Raw genomic sequence first — 14,929 nt, 5'->3', positions numbered from 1 at the left:
TCATTTCTTCTTATTTTTTTTTATTGACTTTTCAGTTATTATATTAGGGCATCGTAACAGCGACATAATATTCCAAGTCATCATCACCCAACATTATCATTATATGGTAGTGTTGGGTGAGTCACTACTCATCCCATTTTTTCTCGTTTCTTTTTAATTGACTCATTCAGTCTTTTTTCGATTTTTAATTAAAAAAAAAAATTCCAGAATTTTTGAACGATTTTTTTTTTTTTTTTAAACCAAACGCCATTTTCTTCCAGCGCCAAGGCAGCTTATTGCGTTTTCTTCCTGCCCTTTGTCTTCCTTCTTTCTCTTTTCCTGTTCCCTCCTCTCTTCCTCCTGGTCTCTTCTCATCCTTTCCATCTCTTCCTCCTGTCTCATTCTCTCTATCTCCTGCTGTTTCCTCCTTTCCTTCTCCAGGTGCTGGCTCAATCTTTCCTCCAATTCCTGCTGCCATCTCATTCTCTCCGCCTCGTCTCTATCCTCTCTCTCTTCCTTCTCTGACTCACTGCCTTCAACATTCTCTGCCGCCTCCTCCTCCTTTCATCTCCCTCTCTCTCTTCCTCCTTCTCCTGTTTACTGCTCTCATTTCCTTCCTCATCCTTCTGGCATTCTTCTATTCTTCTCATCCTCTCCTCTTTCTTTTCTCGCCTGATATTCTCTAGCTTCCTCTCTTCCTCTTCCTTCCTAAGCTTCTCTTTCTCTCTCTCTCTTCTTCCTCTCGCCTAACCTTTCCTTTCTCTCTCTCTCTCCTTCTCGCCTAATCCTTTCTTCCTCTTCGTGCTTAACCCTCTCTTTCTCCCGCTCTTCTTCTTTCCTCCTCCTGCTTTCCTTCCTCTCCTTCTCCTCCTCCATCTCCCTCTTCCATTCGTTCGCCTTTCTCTGTTCGTCGTGTCTTCGTCTTCTCATCCTTACCTCTTCCTCTTGTTGTCTCTTCCTCTGTTCGCTTCTTCCTTCTCTCCCTTGCATTCCCGTTACCCACTGGCTTCTCCTCTTTCCAGTGCCTCTCCTCCTTCTCTTCCTCCTCCTCTTCCTTCTTCTCTGGTGTTCTTTTATTCTTCCTCTTCCTCTCACATGCCCTCTCTTTTTTTATCTGTCCCTTGTCTTTGCGGGGCCCCGTCTCCTGTTTCTTCCTTTCCTCCCTGTCCATCTGCCTTTCTTCTTCCTTCCCCACCTCTTCCTCCTCCTCCTCCTCCTCCTCTTCTTCTTCCTCTTCCTCCTTTTCTGCATTTTTCTTGCTCCACTTCCTCTCCCATGTCTTATCCTTCTTCATCTGGTTCTTATCTTTCCGGCGCTTCTCTCATTCTTTTTCCTCTTCTCCCAATCCACCCCCCTCTCTTCATCCTCCTCCCAGTACTTCGCTCTTTCTTCCGCCCGCTCCTCTTCTTCTTTCTTCTCTTCCTTCTCTTCCTCCTTATTCTCTTTTTTCTACTCCTGCTCCTCTTCCTCCGATGCTTTAATGTTCTGCTTCTTTCTTTGCCTCTTCTTCCTTCGTTCATCGTCCTTTTCCCGCCACTGGTCCTCTTCTCTACGCTGCCGCTGGCTTCCATCCTCTTCCTTCCATGCCTTTTCCTTCCTTTGCTTCTTTCGCTTCCTCTCCCCCTCCTTCCTTTCCTGCCTTTCCTGTGGTTCCCCGCCGGCCTCCTCCTGGCGGCAGAGCGACTCGTACGCCGCCTGCAGCTGCTGGAACCGCACGGTTGCAGCAACTGCGTCGCCCGGATTCTTGTCGGGGTACAGTTCGAGGACGTTTCGTCGATAGGCCCGCTTGATCTCAAGAGGAGCATCGCGGGCCACGCCGAGCACAGCGTGAATGCTTCTGGCAAAATGGATGCTCATCCTTGCTTTTGCCAGAGTAAGCAGGTGTTTCGAAGTGAATCCACTTCTAGTCACTGCCACTTATTGGTAGATTTCTTTTACTAAGTACACGCGATATGATTTACACAGTACACACTTGAGAACTGAGACACTGATATGACAGAGGTGAAGTGATGCTTCGACGCTCTCTCTCTGGTGACTGACTTCTAGCTGTTTTACTGAAGAAGAGAGGGGGAAGAGAAATAAGAGTTTGTACACATTGAAGGTAAAGTAGGAAATAGGAAGGACAGGAGGAGTTAAAAGTTGGCGGGCTGTCCACCTTGCTGTTCTTGTGTAAGATTTATGGTGAGTTTTTTGCTGGCTGGAGATCAAGGTAGGAGTCGCCAGTCAGGTTTCTTTACTGAACCTAGACAGTTGCTTTTATTTATTTATTTATTTATTTATTTATATTTATTTTTAAAATTTTATATACTGATTTCTTCTTATTGTTCTTGTTATTCTTTTTTTATTATTTATTTAGTTATTTATTTTTTATTTTTTTCAATACCAAGGAGTGTACAAGTACATAATTGTACTAATATTTTTTTCTTTTGCAGGTGCTTTACTGGATTCAATATTCGTTATATAAGTAAACCCTGATCAGTACTGAACTAGGTGAGTAGAGGTAAGTATTAGTCCTAAAACATCAGAAACTAAAAAAAAAAAAAAATAATAATAATAATAATAATCCCTTTTTTTCTCCTAAGCAATAAAGAAGGTAAAGTATAAATCTTAAAAGGCAAGTAACTCAGGTAACTTATGATATACTTTTTTTTTTTGTATGCAATAAAGAAGATTTAATAAACTGTTTATCCAGTCACTTTGTTTCATCATCCTGTAAGTCTGAGACAGAGCAGTGCTGGGAAAGGTAAGTAGGAATACCTAGTAAGTACTGACTTGTTAAGTGTAAACTGAAGGATTATTCATGTGGTGTGGAGACTCGAGGTGTTTTAGCGACTGAGATGTGGTTGTGTGAAACTGAGGAGTCGGGCAAGTTTGTATACTAGATAAACTGCTCGGGAGATTTTTATTATATCCTTCTATGTTTACTTGAGCATGAATTAGATTTTTATAGATATAATGATCGTCCAGGTGTAATGGTGTCCAGACTTTTGCTGCCTGTTCGTGAAGTTTGATATTTATAGGTTGTGTTTTGGTAGCTTTATGAATTTCCTCTGTGGTGAGTGTATGTGGGTACTTTTGACCTGCAGCGAAGCGAAGTAGTCTATTTTGTACTTCTGTAGAATACTAATCTGGGTAGTGGATAATACATAAACAGGGACAGGGGGATATTCTAAAATGGGTATTACTAATGCTTTAACCAGGCGTGTTTTAATTTTGGTTGGTAGATCTCGTAGAATATATAATTTCCTTAGTGCAGCATTGGCTTTATTCTTTCTTTTTATGGTGTTTGTTTTATATCCGTAACTGTTGATTTTGAGGCCAATGGTCTTTTCCAGTAGATTTAAATTCTATTTCAGTGCCATTTATATTTAGTGGGTGTGTGACTCTGGCGTCGAAGTGTAACGGAGTGGACTTCTGTATGTTAGTTTTTATTTTGCATTTTTCCTCAAATTTATTGATCTTTATTATTTCTCTCTCAGTGATGATATTTATTATAGATTTAGATCTTCCTTGATATCCAATAACTTGTGTCATGTCATCTGCATAAGTGATATATATGTATATATATACCTTTGTAGGGTTTTCTGATGTCATTGGTATATATGGTGAAGAGGGTTGGCGAAAGCACACTGCCCTGAGGCACTCCACACTCTAAGTTGATGTTTGGACCTGTGTAATTATTTATTTTGACGCGGGCTTTCCCATCATTCAGGAAGTCACAGAGAAGTCGTTCAATGGTTGATGGAAGTTGCAGATGTAGTGTTTTGTATTTCAAACCGTTATGCCACGCTTTGTCGAATGCTTTGGATATATCACGTAAGATTATATGGCACTGCCTCTGTTGGCTTTGTATTGAGCTATTTGCTCGGTGATTAATGCTAAGGCCATATGAGTGCCTTTCCCCATGCTAAACCCACACTAAATTTTCGTTATAGAGATTATTTATTTCTAGGTGTTTTCGTAATCTGTTGTTGATAATTCTTTCAAAAGTTTTTTCCAGGGACTTCCAGAAGTGAAACTGGTCTATAGTTTTCGACCTGGTGTGGAGATTTATCAGCTTTGGGTATTAATAATTGAAGCTTTCTAGTGGTCTGGGAAGTAACTAGATGAGAGGCATGCATTAAAAATGTCTGAGGTGGTTAAATGCGGATTCAGGTAATTTGTTAAGGATGGTTTTGTTAACGCCTTTCCTTCCGGGTCATGTCTTTTTGGTATGATTGCAAATTTGCTTGATGTCTTGTGTGGTTATTTCTTGGTCCAGTTGTGGGTTGTTTAGCCTGCTGATGTCTGCGTTGTGAAATGGTGTGATTCTATCTAGGTTGTTGTGTAGGTATTCAAATACTTCGTGGGGTTCTTCCTGTTCTACTTTATCTTCGTTATCGTCTTGGCTGAAAATCCTGGACCAGTGTTGTCTGTGCAGCTCTTCTTTGTCTGGCGTAGAGAATACTTTGGTGTTGCGGGAGTTAATTAGGTAGTGGGCTTCTGGAATGGACTGTCCTGTCAGGTTCTTATTTTTTTTCCAAAAGAACTCTGGGTTAGGGAAGCTTGCAGCGATGTTTTGTAGAATTTTGCTCCAGCTTTCGTTGGAATTTATAATAAGAGCTTCGGATAGATAAGTTTTTATGGTTTTATAGGTTAAGAAGTGGTGTGGTGTCCAGCCGTAAACTGTTGAGTGGTGTTTTATTGCGTTAAATTGAGAGATTATTTTTTGTGTGCGATAGCTGAGGTTGGGGTGTGGTAGAGGGCGCAGGTGCATGCAAGGAATGTGTGCGTCTATTGAAGTTTCAGTGATTTTGTGGCAGTATGTGATTGGTGTGTCTATTACCTCGAGGGCAATGTTGTCTAGGTTATTGTGTTTAGTATTGTTGTCAGTGCTTTCTTGGAACAGGCTCCACCTTGCTCTTTTAAAGTCAGGTCTGGGAGGTATTGGTACATAAATGGGTGAAGACGAAATAGTAAGGTTGACGGAAGAGTAAGGTAAATTGGGATGTGGTCACTTGTGAGACGTCCCTGTGAAATATGAGTGTTGTGATGAGTTTTGTTAATTTGTGAGTATTAAGTCAGAATTTGTTCCTCTCCGATGGGTGAAAAAGTAGGAAAAGGAGAGCCAATATGTTGAATCGTCTTGTTTTTAATTAATGTGCTAAGCTGAGTGCCAAGGATGGGGTGGTTGGCGTTAAGGTCGGCAATTAAGTAAACTGGCATGTTTCTGCGGAAGAGTCTGCGGAAGAGGTGAAGTCTTGGATTGGAATGTATGGTCTTAAAACTGTCACTGCGCTGCTTGTGTCCTGCTTCTCTCCTTCTTGTCTGTTGTCCTTGTTACGAGCCACACGTTAGAGTTGGAGTCAAAACACTTTCAAACATAATTTTCTTGGCTGTTAGAGGTACATGTGCATCCTTCAGTAGTGGACATAATACTCCTGTTCATTTATTATATTGCAGTATTCTATCGATTATTTCTTGTTTATTATTTCCTTTTGTTGTAAATACACTTCCTAAGTATTTCACTTCGACGTCTTTGACTCTGCTTCCCTGTATTTCCACCACGAAGTCTTCTTATTCCCCTCTACAGACTTTTATTTATTTATTTTTTTTTTTGTCCACATTCGTCTTTAAACGTGCATTTGTCAGTACCTCGTGAATGTCAACAGTGCTCCTTCCAAGTCTTGCCTGTCGTCACTCCATACGGCTGTATCATCCGCGTATCCCATTGTGTCTCCTTCTCCTGGTTGTCTATGTCCCCTTTTGTAACACTTCATTATTGCATCCATGTCATCCATCGTCTTTCCTTTATTTATTATATTTTTTATTGATTTTCTTTTCTTTTACTGTATTTTGAATTTAGTCAATATTTATTTCGTATAGCTATTTCTATGTTTTTTTTTTCGCCTTTTCTCAGTTTATTATATTTTTGTTTCTTTTTCTTTTGGTGTATCTTAAGGTTACTCTTAATGTCTATTTTTTTATGTTCTATATCTGTTTCTACATCTTTTTTTTTTCTTTTCTTAATTTATTGTTTTATTGATTTTTTTTCTTTTAATGAAGATTAAATTTACTCCTAATAGCTATTTCATAGCTATATTTTTTATTTATTTAATTTTTATTTCTTTTTCTTTTAGTGCACCTTAAGTTTACTTTTAGTATCTATTTTCTATATGTATCTTTTTTTTTTTCGTCTTTTCCTTATTTATTATATTCCATTAATAGTTTTCTTCTAGTGTATCTTAAGGTTACTCTTAATATCTACTTTCTATATCTATATCTACATATATATCTATATCTATCTATCTATCTATCTATCTATCTATCTATATCTATATCTATATCTATATATATATATATATATATATATATATATATATATATATATATATATATATATATATATATATATATATATATATATATATATTCTTTTCTTTTCTTGATTTTATTATATTTTTTATTGATCTTCCTGTTTATCTTAAATTTACTCTTATTTTCTATATATTTATTTCTTTTTTTCGTCTTTTCATAGATTATCATATTTTTTTAATAATTTTTTGTGCATCTTAAGTTTACTCTTAATACCTATTTTTTATATATATTTCTAATCTTTTTTTTCTTTTCTTAATTATTATATTTTTTTCAGATTTTTTTCTTTTAATGTATCTTAAATTTACTCTTAATATCTATTTTCTATATATTTTTTAATTAATGTATTTTCTTTTAAATCTATCTTAAGGTTACTGTTTATATCTATTGTCTATGTCTATATATATTTTTTTGTCTTTTTCTTAATTTATTAGATTTTTTTATTGTGTTTTTTTTGTGCCTCTTAAGGTTACTCTTAATATCTATTTTCCACATCTATATCTATTTCTGTATCTTTTATTTTCTTTATTTTTTTTCTTTTTATTGACTTTTGTGTTATTATATTTTGACACCATAACAGCAACGTAACATTGCAAGTCATCATCTAACACTGCCATTACACCACTCGTCACTACTCATCCTGTCTTTTCTCTTTGCTTTTCTTTTCTTTTCTCTTCTCTTTTTCTTTCAATCAATTGAATTTTTATTGACTTTTTTCTTTTATTACATCTTGAGTTTACTCTTGATATCTATTTTCTATATCTATATTTTTACTTCGTCTTTTCTTAACTTATTATATTTTATTTATTTTTTTGTTTCGTTTGGAATATCTGGAGGTTAGTCTTAATATTTATATCTATTTCTATATTTTGTTCTTTTCTTAATTTATTTAATTTTTACTTATATTTTTCGTTTTACTCTTAGTATCTATTTTCTATATTCTCTATTTCTACATTTTTTCCTTTTCTTAATTCACTATATTTTCATTTATTTTTTCTTTAATTGTATCTTAAGTTTACTCTTAATATCTCTTTTTTGTGTTTATTTCTTTGTATTTTTTCTTTTCTTAATTTATTTAATTTTTATTGACTTTCTTTTAGTGTATCTTAAGGTTACTCTTAATATCTATTTTCTATATCTATATCTTTTTTTATCTTCTTTTCTTAATTTATTTAATTTTTTATTGATTTTTTTTTTGTTTTGTTTTAGTGTATCTTAAGGGTACTCTTAATATCTGTTTTGTATATTTATTTTTTTCGTCTTTTCTTAATTTATTTAATTTTTATTGATTTTTCTTTTAGTGTTACTTAGGGTAACACTTAGTAAATGTTTTGTATATCTGTATCTATTTTTGTATTTTTTTTTTTACTTTTATTAATTTATTTCATCTTTATTGATTTTTTTTTTTTTGTTTCTTGAGTTATTCTTAATATCTATTTCCTCTATATATATCTTTTTTTTTTCGTCCTTTTTTAATTTCCTATACTTGTATTGACTTTTTTCTTTGAGTGTATCTTTAAGGTTACTGTTGATATCTATTTTCTATATCTTGCTTTACTTCTTACTTCGGCTCCCAGTTAGAGATGAATCTCTGCCAGTGGGGCAAGCCTCCTCATCCATTCTCGTCTGTCTTGCTTAGTCCCTTGTCTTCTAAGTTTCTGTATTTCTGCCATGTTGTATCTATCCAGTGTCTCCTTAACAGCATCTCTCCATCTTTTCTTGGGTCTTCCCCTCGGCCTATTACTGTTTGGTCCCCATTCCATTTTCTTTTGGCAATTCTTGCCTCGTCCATCTTCTCAAGATGTCCCAGCCACCTCACCTGAGCCGCGTCTATTTTGCTGAACACTGAAACAACTCCAATATCTTTTCTGATTTAATTATTTCTGATTTTATCTCTTCTTGTCTTTCCTGTAATCAGTCTTAAAACTGTCACTGCGCTGCTTGTGTCCTGCTTCTCTCCTTCTTGTCTGTTGTCCTTGTTATGAGCCACACGTTAGAGTTGGAGTCAAAACACTTTCAAACATAATTTTCTTGGCTGTTAGAGGTACATGTGCATCCTTCAGTAGTGGACATAATGCTCCTGTTCATTTAGTATATTGCACTATTCTATCGGTTATTTCTTGTTTATTATTTCCTTTTGTTGTAAATACACTTCCTAAGTATTTAACTTCTTCGACGTCTTTGACTCTGCTTCCCTGTATTTCCACCACGAAGTCTTCTTATTCCCCTCTACAGAATTTCATTATTTATTTGTTTTTTTTTTCACCTTCATCTTTAAACGTGCATTTGTCAGTACCTCATGAATGTCAACAGTGGTCCTTCCAAGTCTTGCCTGTCGTCACTCCATACGGCTGTATCATCCGCGTATCCCATTGTGTCTCCTTCTCCTGGTTGTCTATGTCCCCTTTTGTAACACTTCATTACTGCATCTATGTCATCCATCGTCTTTCCTTAACTTATTATATTTTTATTGATTTTCCCTTTTTTTTTCTTTAAGTGTATTATGCATTTAGCTATTTACTTTCTATATCTATTTCTATATATTTTTTTTTTTTGTTCGCCTTTTCTTAATTTGTTATATATTTTTTTTCTTTTGGTGTATACTCTTAATATCTATTTTCTATATTCTATATCTGTTTCTACATTTTTTTCCTTTTCTCAATTTATTATATTTTTATTGATTTTTTTCTTTCAGTACATCATAAGATTACATAAGATTGAACAAGAAATAACGGGTTCAGAACAAGAAATAACGGGTTCAAGCTTGAAAAATTTAGGTTTAGGAAGGAGATAGGAAAAAATTGGTTCTCAAATAGAGTGGTAGATGAGTGGAACGGACTCAGTAATCATGTAGTTAGTGCTAGGACACTAGAGAGCTTTAAGAGAAGATTAGACAAGTTAATGGATGGGGATAACAGATGGAAATAGGTAGGAGTGTTTCATACAGGGACTGCCACGTGTAAGCCTGGTCGCTTCTTGCAGCTTCCCTTATTTCTTATGTTCTTATGTACTCTTAATAGGTATCTATTTTCTATATCTATTTCTATATTTTTTTCTTTTCTTTATCTAATTTTTATTGACATTTTTTCCTTTTAGTATATCTTAAGTTCACTCTTGATATCTATTTAATATAGATTTTTTTGTTTTCTTAATTTATTATAATCTTATTGATTTTTCTTTCTATTATTTTAATATACATTTTCTATATCTATATCTTTTCTTTGTTTTAATTAATTTAATTAGATTTTATTTTATTGTATCTTAAGTTTACTCTTAGTATCTATTTTCTATATCTATATTTTTTTCGACTTTTCTTAATGTTTTATATTTTTAGTGTTTTTTTTTCTATAGCTGTGTCTTAGTTTATTCTTAATATTTATTTTATATATCTATATATTTTTTCTTTTCTTAATTTATTATTTTTTTATCGTTTTTTTCTTTTAGTGTATCTTAAGGTTGGTTACTCTTAATATCTACTTTCTGTATCTATATGTATATATATTTTTTTCTTTTCTTGATTTTTTATATTTTTATTGATTTTTTTTGTATATCTTAAATTTACTATTAATATCTGTTTTCTATATATCTATTTCTTTTTTTCGTCTTTTCTTGAATTATTATATTTTTGTTGATTTTTTTTCCTTTTGGTATACCTTAAGTTTTAATATCTATTTTCTATATCTATATCTATTTCTACATGTTTTTTTCTTTTCTTAATTTATTTTCTATACATATATTTTTTTTCTTTTTTGATTTGTTTATTTATTTTTTTTTATTTTAGTGTATCTTAAGGTCACTCTTAATATATATTTTGTCTATTTTTTCTTTTCTAAATTTATTTGATTTTTTTTTTCTTTTAGTGCATCTTAATGTTATTCTTAATATCTATTTTCTATATCTATATTTTCTTTTCTTTTCTTTTTTTTCTTTTTATTGACTTTTGTGTTATTATATTGGCATCATAACGTAGACATAACACTGCAAGTCATCACCTAACACTACCATTACGTCACTCATCACTGCTCATACCTTAAATTTACTCTTATTATCTATTTTCTATATATCTATTTTTTTTTCGTCTTTTTCTTAACTTTTTATATTTTTTTCTTTTTCTTTTTTGTGTATCTCAAGTTTACTCTTAATATCTATTTTCTATATCTATTTCTATATTTTTTTTCTTTTCTTAATTTATTATATTTTTACTGATTTTCTTTCTTTTAGTGTATCTTAAATTTACTCTTAATATCTATTTTCTATATATTTTTATTTATTTATTTTTTTTCTTTTGGTGCATCTTAATGTTACTCTTAGCGTCTATATTTTTTTTTCATCCTTTTTAATTTATTTGATTTTTATTGTTTTTTTTTTCCTTAGTGCATCTTAAGATTAATATCTATTTTCTATATCTATTTCTACATCTTTTTTTTTTCTTTTCTTAATTTATTATATTTTTACTGATTTTCTTTCTTTTAGTGTATCTTAAATTTACTCTTAATATCTATTTCCTATATATTTTTTTTCTTTATTTTTTTCTTTTAGTGCATCTTAATGTTACTCTTAACGTCTATATTTTTTTTTTCGTCCTTTTTAATTTATTTGATTTTTATTGTTTTTTTTTCTTAGTGCATCGTAAGGTTACTCTTAATATCTATTTTCTATATATATATATATATATATATATATATATATATATATATATATATATATATATATATATATATATATATATATATATATATATATATATATATATATATATATTTCTACATCTTTTTTTTCTTTTCTTAATTTAATATATTTTTACTGATTTTTTTCTTTTAGTGTATCTTAAATTTACTCTTAATATCTATTTTCTATATATTTTTTTTCTTTTTTTCTTCTTTTAGTGCATCTTAATGTTACTCTTAACGTCTATATATTTTTTTCGTCTTTTCTTAATTTATTTGATTTTTTTTTCTTTTAGTGCACCTTAAGGCTACTCTTAATATCTATGTTCTACATCTATTTCTTTTTTTTTCTTATCTTTTTTTTTCTTTTTATTGACTTTTCTGTTGTTATATCAGGGCATCATAACAGCAACACAACATTCCAAGCCATCACCTAACACTGCCATCACTATTCACTACTCATCCATTTTTTTCTATCTTTACTTATTCAGTCTTATTCAGTCTTTTTTTTTCGATTTTTTAATTTTTATTTTTTTCCAGAATTTTTGAACGATTTCTTTAAAACCAAACGCTATTTTCTTCCAACGCAAAGGCCGCTTATTGCATTCATCGTCTCGTTTTCTGTCCCGTCCTGCGTGTTCTTCCTGTCCTTTCTCTTCCCTTTCTCTCTCTTCCTGTTCCCTCCTCTCTTCCTCATGTTCTCTTCTCATCCTTTCCATCTTTTCCTCCTGTCTTATTCCCTCCACCTCTTGCTGCTTCCTCCTTTCCTCCTCCAGGTGTTACCTCAATTTTTCCTCCAATTCCTGCTGGCGTCTCACTCTCTCCTCGCCGCGTCTCTTTATCCCCTCTCTCTTCCTTCTCTGCCTCACTGCCTTCAACGTCCTCTGCAGCCTCCTTCTCCCTCCATCCCACCTCCCTTCTTCTTCCTCCTGTTTACTGCTTTCATTTCCTTCCTCCTCCTCCTTCTGGTACTCTTCTACTCTCCTTCTCTTCCTTTCCTCTTCTTCTGTCTCCTCTGTTTGTCGCTTCCTTCTCATCCTCTCCTGTTCTTTTTCTCGCCTGATGTTCTCTTGTTTCTTCTCTTCCCTTCTAAGCCTCTCTTTCTCTCTCTCTTCTTCCTCTCGTCTAACCTTTTCTTTCTCCTTCTCTTCTTCTTCTCGCCTAATCCTTTCCTTCTCTTGGTGTTTAACTCTCTCTTTCTCCCGCTCTTCCTCTTCTTTCCTCCTCCTGCTTTCCTCTTTCTCCTTCTCCTCCTCCATCTCCCTCTTTCGTTCGTTCGCCTTTCTCTGTTCCTCATGTCGCCGTCTTCTCATCCTCACCTCTTCCTCTTGTTGTCTCTTTCTCTCTTCCTCTCTTCGCTTCTTCCTTCTCTCCCTTGCATTCTGCTTACTCACTGGTTTCTCCGCTTTCCAGTTCTTCTCCTCCTCCTTCTCCTCCTCCTCCTGCTCTTCCTTCTCTGATCTTTTATTCTTCCTCTTCCTCTCCCATGCTCTCTCTTTCTTTATTTCCTCCTTGTCTTTGCGGGGCCCCGTCTCCTGTTTCTTTCTTTCCTCCCAGTCCATTTGCCTTTCTTCTTCCTTCCCCACCTTTTCCTCCTCCTCCTCCTCCTCCTCCCCTTCTTCCTCCTCCTCTTCTGCTGTTTTCTTGCTCCACTTTCTCTCCCATGTATTTTCGTTCATCTGATTCTTATCTTTTCGGTGCCTTCTCTCATTCTTTTTCTTCTTTTCCCAGTCCTTCCCCCTCTCTTCATCCTCCCAATACTTCGCCCTTTCTTCCGCCTGCTCCTCCTCTTCTTCCTTTTCTTTCTCCTCATTCTCTTCCTCCTCCTCCTCCTCCTCCTCCTCCTCCTCCTCCTCCGGTGCTTCGCTGCTCTGCTTCTTTCTCTGCCTTTTCTTTTTCTTCTTCCGTTTATCGTCCTTTTCCCACCACCGGTCTTCCTCTTTACGCTGCCGCTGCCTTCCATCCTCTTCCTTCCACGCCTTTTCCTGCTGCTCTTCTCGTTTCCACTCCCCCTCCTTCTTTTCCTGCCTTTCCTGTGGCTCCCCGCCGGCCTCCTTCTGGCGGCAGAGCGTCTCGTACGCCGCCTGCAGCTGCTGGAATCGCACGGTTGCAGCAGCTGCGTCCCCCGGGTTCTTGTCGGGGTGCAATTCGAGGGCCTTTCGTCGATAGGCCCGCTTGATCTCCTCCAGGGGAGCGTCGCGAGCCACGCCGAGCATAGCGTGAATACTTCCGGCAAAAGGGGGACTCATCCTTGCTTTTGCCGTAGTATTCCGCTGTTAATTTGCTTCTAGTCGCTTTTTCTTGCTGATAGATTTTTCTCCCTGATGATACTACACGCGAGTACGATTTACACTTGACAATTAAGACGCTGTTACGACAGGGGAGATGTTGCTCCTACGCTCTCTCTCTGATGACTGATTTCTGGGTACTCATACTGGCCTTTTTATACGGAGGCAGTGGATCACGATCAGGAGCTGACCAATCAGATTGTCGGAAGACAGCCAATCAGATGCTACAATTTGAGGTACATGAACCACAGTGACCGTTATTCTGGCCAATCACCTGCGAGGAAAGGCAAGACAGGAGGAATGTGAGGAAGTGCGGAAACTCCCTTGAGAGTGGAGTTAAAAGTGAAGAAGGTCAAAACAGGGCAGACTCACCACGTGGAGACATCAGACACGAGGAACACAATGAACAGTGAAACATACACCATTAATGTAGAGGCGGCGCAACGTAAGGGCTTTTTAATCTTGACAAAATTGATGCAGTGAGGATTCTGACGAAAGCGAAACTCAAGTGTTCTAGTGAACATCATGCTGCGTGAGGGTATTCTTGACAGTGACAAAATTAATGTAGTGATCATTTTAGCGAAATTGAGCGTCGGTGGTGTAGTGAACATCATGACGTGCTGATGTGAGAGAAAGCGAAGAGAGGAACTGAAGAAGAAAGAGGCATGGTAAGAAGAGGAAGGAAGGCAGCGGCGGCACAGAGAGAAGGACCAGTGGTGGAGGAAGACAGTGCATACAAAAATCAAACTAATATCTAAACCCAACAAAATAACTACAGACCCATTAAACTTTAGACCTGTATCATCACTAGAAGTACCGGGTAAAATATTCGAAAAAAATAATCAACATTAGAACCAGAACCTACCTAGTATCAAATAACAAACCACCACAGGGGCAACACGGGTTTCGCCAACATCGCTCTACGGATACCGCCCCACCAATCTGATTAATCTAAAATTTTTGACCATATGATGCAATGAACTTTGGTTATGAGTTCCCAAACTTTACAGCTGCTTGTTTTGTGGATGAAGATCAAATCAAGTATATGAAAGAGGTCCAAAACTTTTATAATTGAAATCATAAACCAAGTTCCAATGAGGTTACGAGAAAATGTAGACATTCTTCTCTTGGTGAAATGTTTTCATCCATCTATTGCCACATCTCTGACAAAGGAGTCTCTTGCCCCTATTGGTGCAAGGTTTAGGTCTGCATTTGAGGATGTGGGTGATCTTGAAAATGAATGGATTAACCTTAGACTTCACCAATGGCCCAAAAGTTGCCTAGATAATGTAATAGAGTTTTGGGGCGAAGTGACTGAAAGGAAAAACTGCAGGAGAGAAAAGTTTCCCAAGTGTTTCAGGCCTTGCAGTGACATTATCATCTCCCCCTTTTTTAAATGCCTCAGTGGAAAGAATCTTTTCACAGATAAATGCTGTTCACTCAAAACTGAGAAATCGCCTTTCTGTGAGATCAGTTGAGGCATTACTGCAAATTAGATGGGGACTGTCTCGTTACTTTGAGTCATGTCAGTTTTGAACATACTGATGACATGCTTAAAAAATTCAATGCCAAGAGTTCAGGGGAAGAGGAAGAGAAAGATCAAATAATTGCTCTTTTAGTTGTTTTAAATGAAAGGGACAG

General features: G+C 35.3%; 2 protein-coding genes across 2 annotated transcripts; both read right to left on the bottom strand.

Annotated features, from left to right (window-relative positions):
* Window positions 1-1,428: 1,428 nt before the first annotated feature.
* On the bottom strand, window positions 1,429-1,836 carry LOC135092625 (dnaJ homolog subfamily C member 17-like). The gene has a single exon (XM_063991230.1). It carries the CDS (start codon window positions 1,834-1,836, stop codon window positions 1,429-1,431), a length of 408 nt encoding a protein of 135 aa, XP_063847300.1.
* Window positions 1,837-1,896: 60 nt separating this feature from the next.
* LOC135092624 (golgin subfamily A member 6-like protein 25) lies at window positions 1,897-13,216 on the bottom strand. The gene is made up of 3 exons (XM_063991229.1): window positions 12,232-13,216; window positions 3,550-3,780; window positions 1,897-2,033 (listed from the first exon to the last, which is right to left on the bottom strand). The coding sequence occupies exons 1-3, from the start codon at window positions 13,214-13,216 to the stop codon at window positions 1,897-1,899; spliced, it is 1,353 nt and encodes a 450-aa protein (XP_063847299.1).
* Between the last annotated feature and the right edge of the window lie 1,713 nt (window positions 13,217-14,929).

Source organism: Scylla paramamosain, chromosome 40 (assembly GCF_035594125.1).
Source record: "Scylla paramamosain isolate STU-SP2022 chromosome 40, ASM3559412v1, whole genome shotgun sequence".
Taxonomy (NCBI): domain Eukaryota; kingdom Metazoa; phylum Arthropoda; class Malacostraca; order Decapoda; family Portunidae; genus Scylla; species Scylla paramamosain.
The sequence above is the reverse complement of the archived record's forward strand: the minus strand, read 5'-3'. Positions and strand labels throughout refer to the sequence as shown.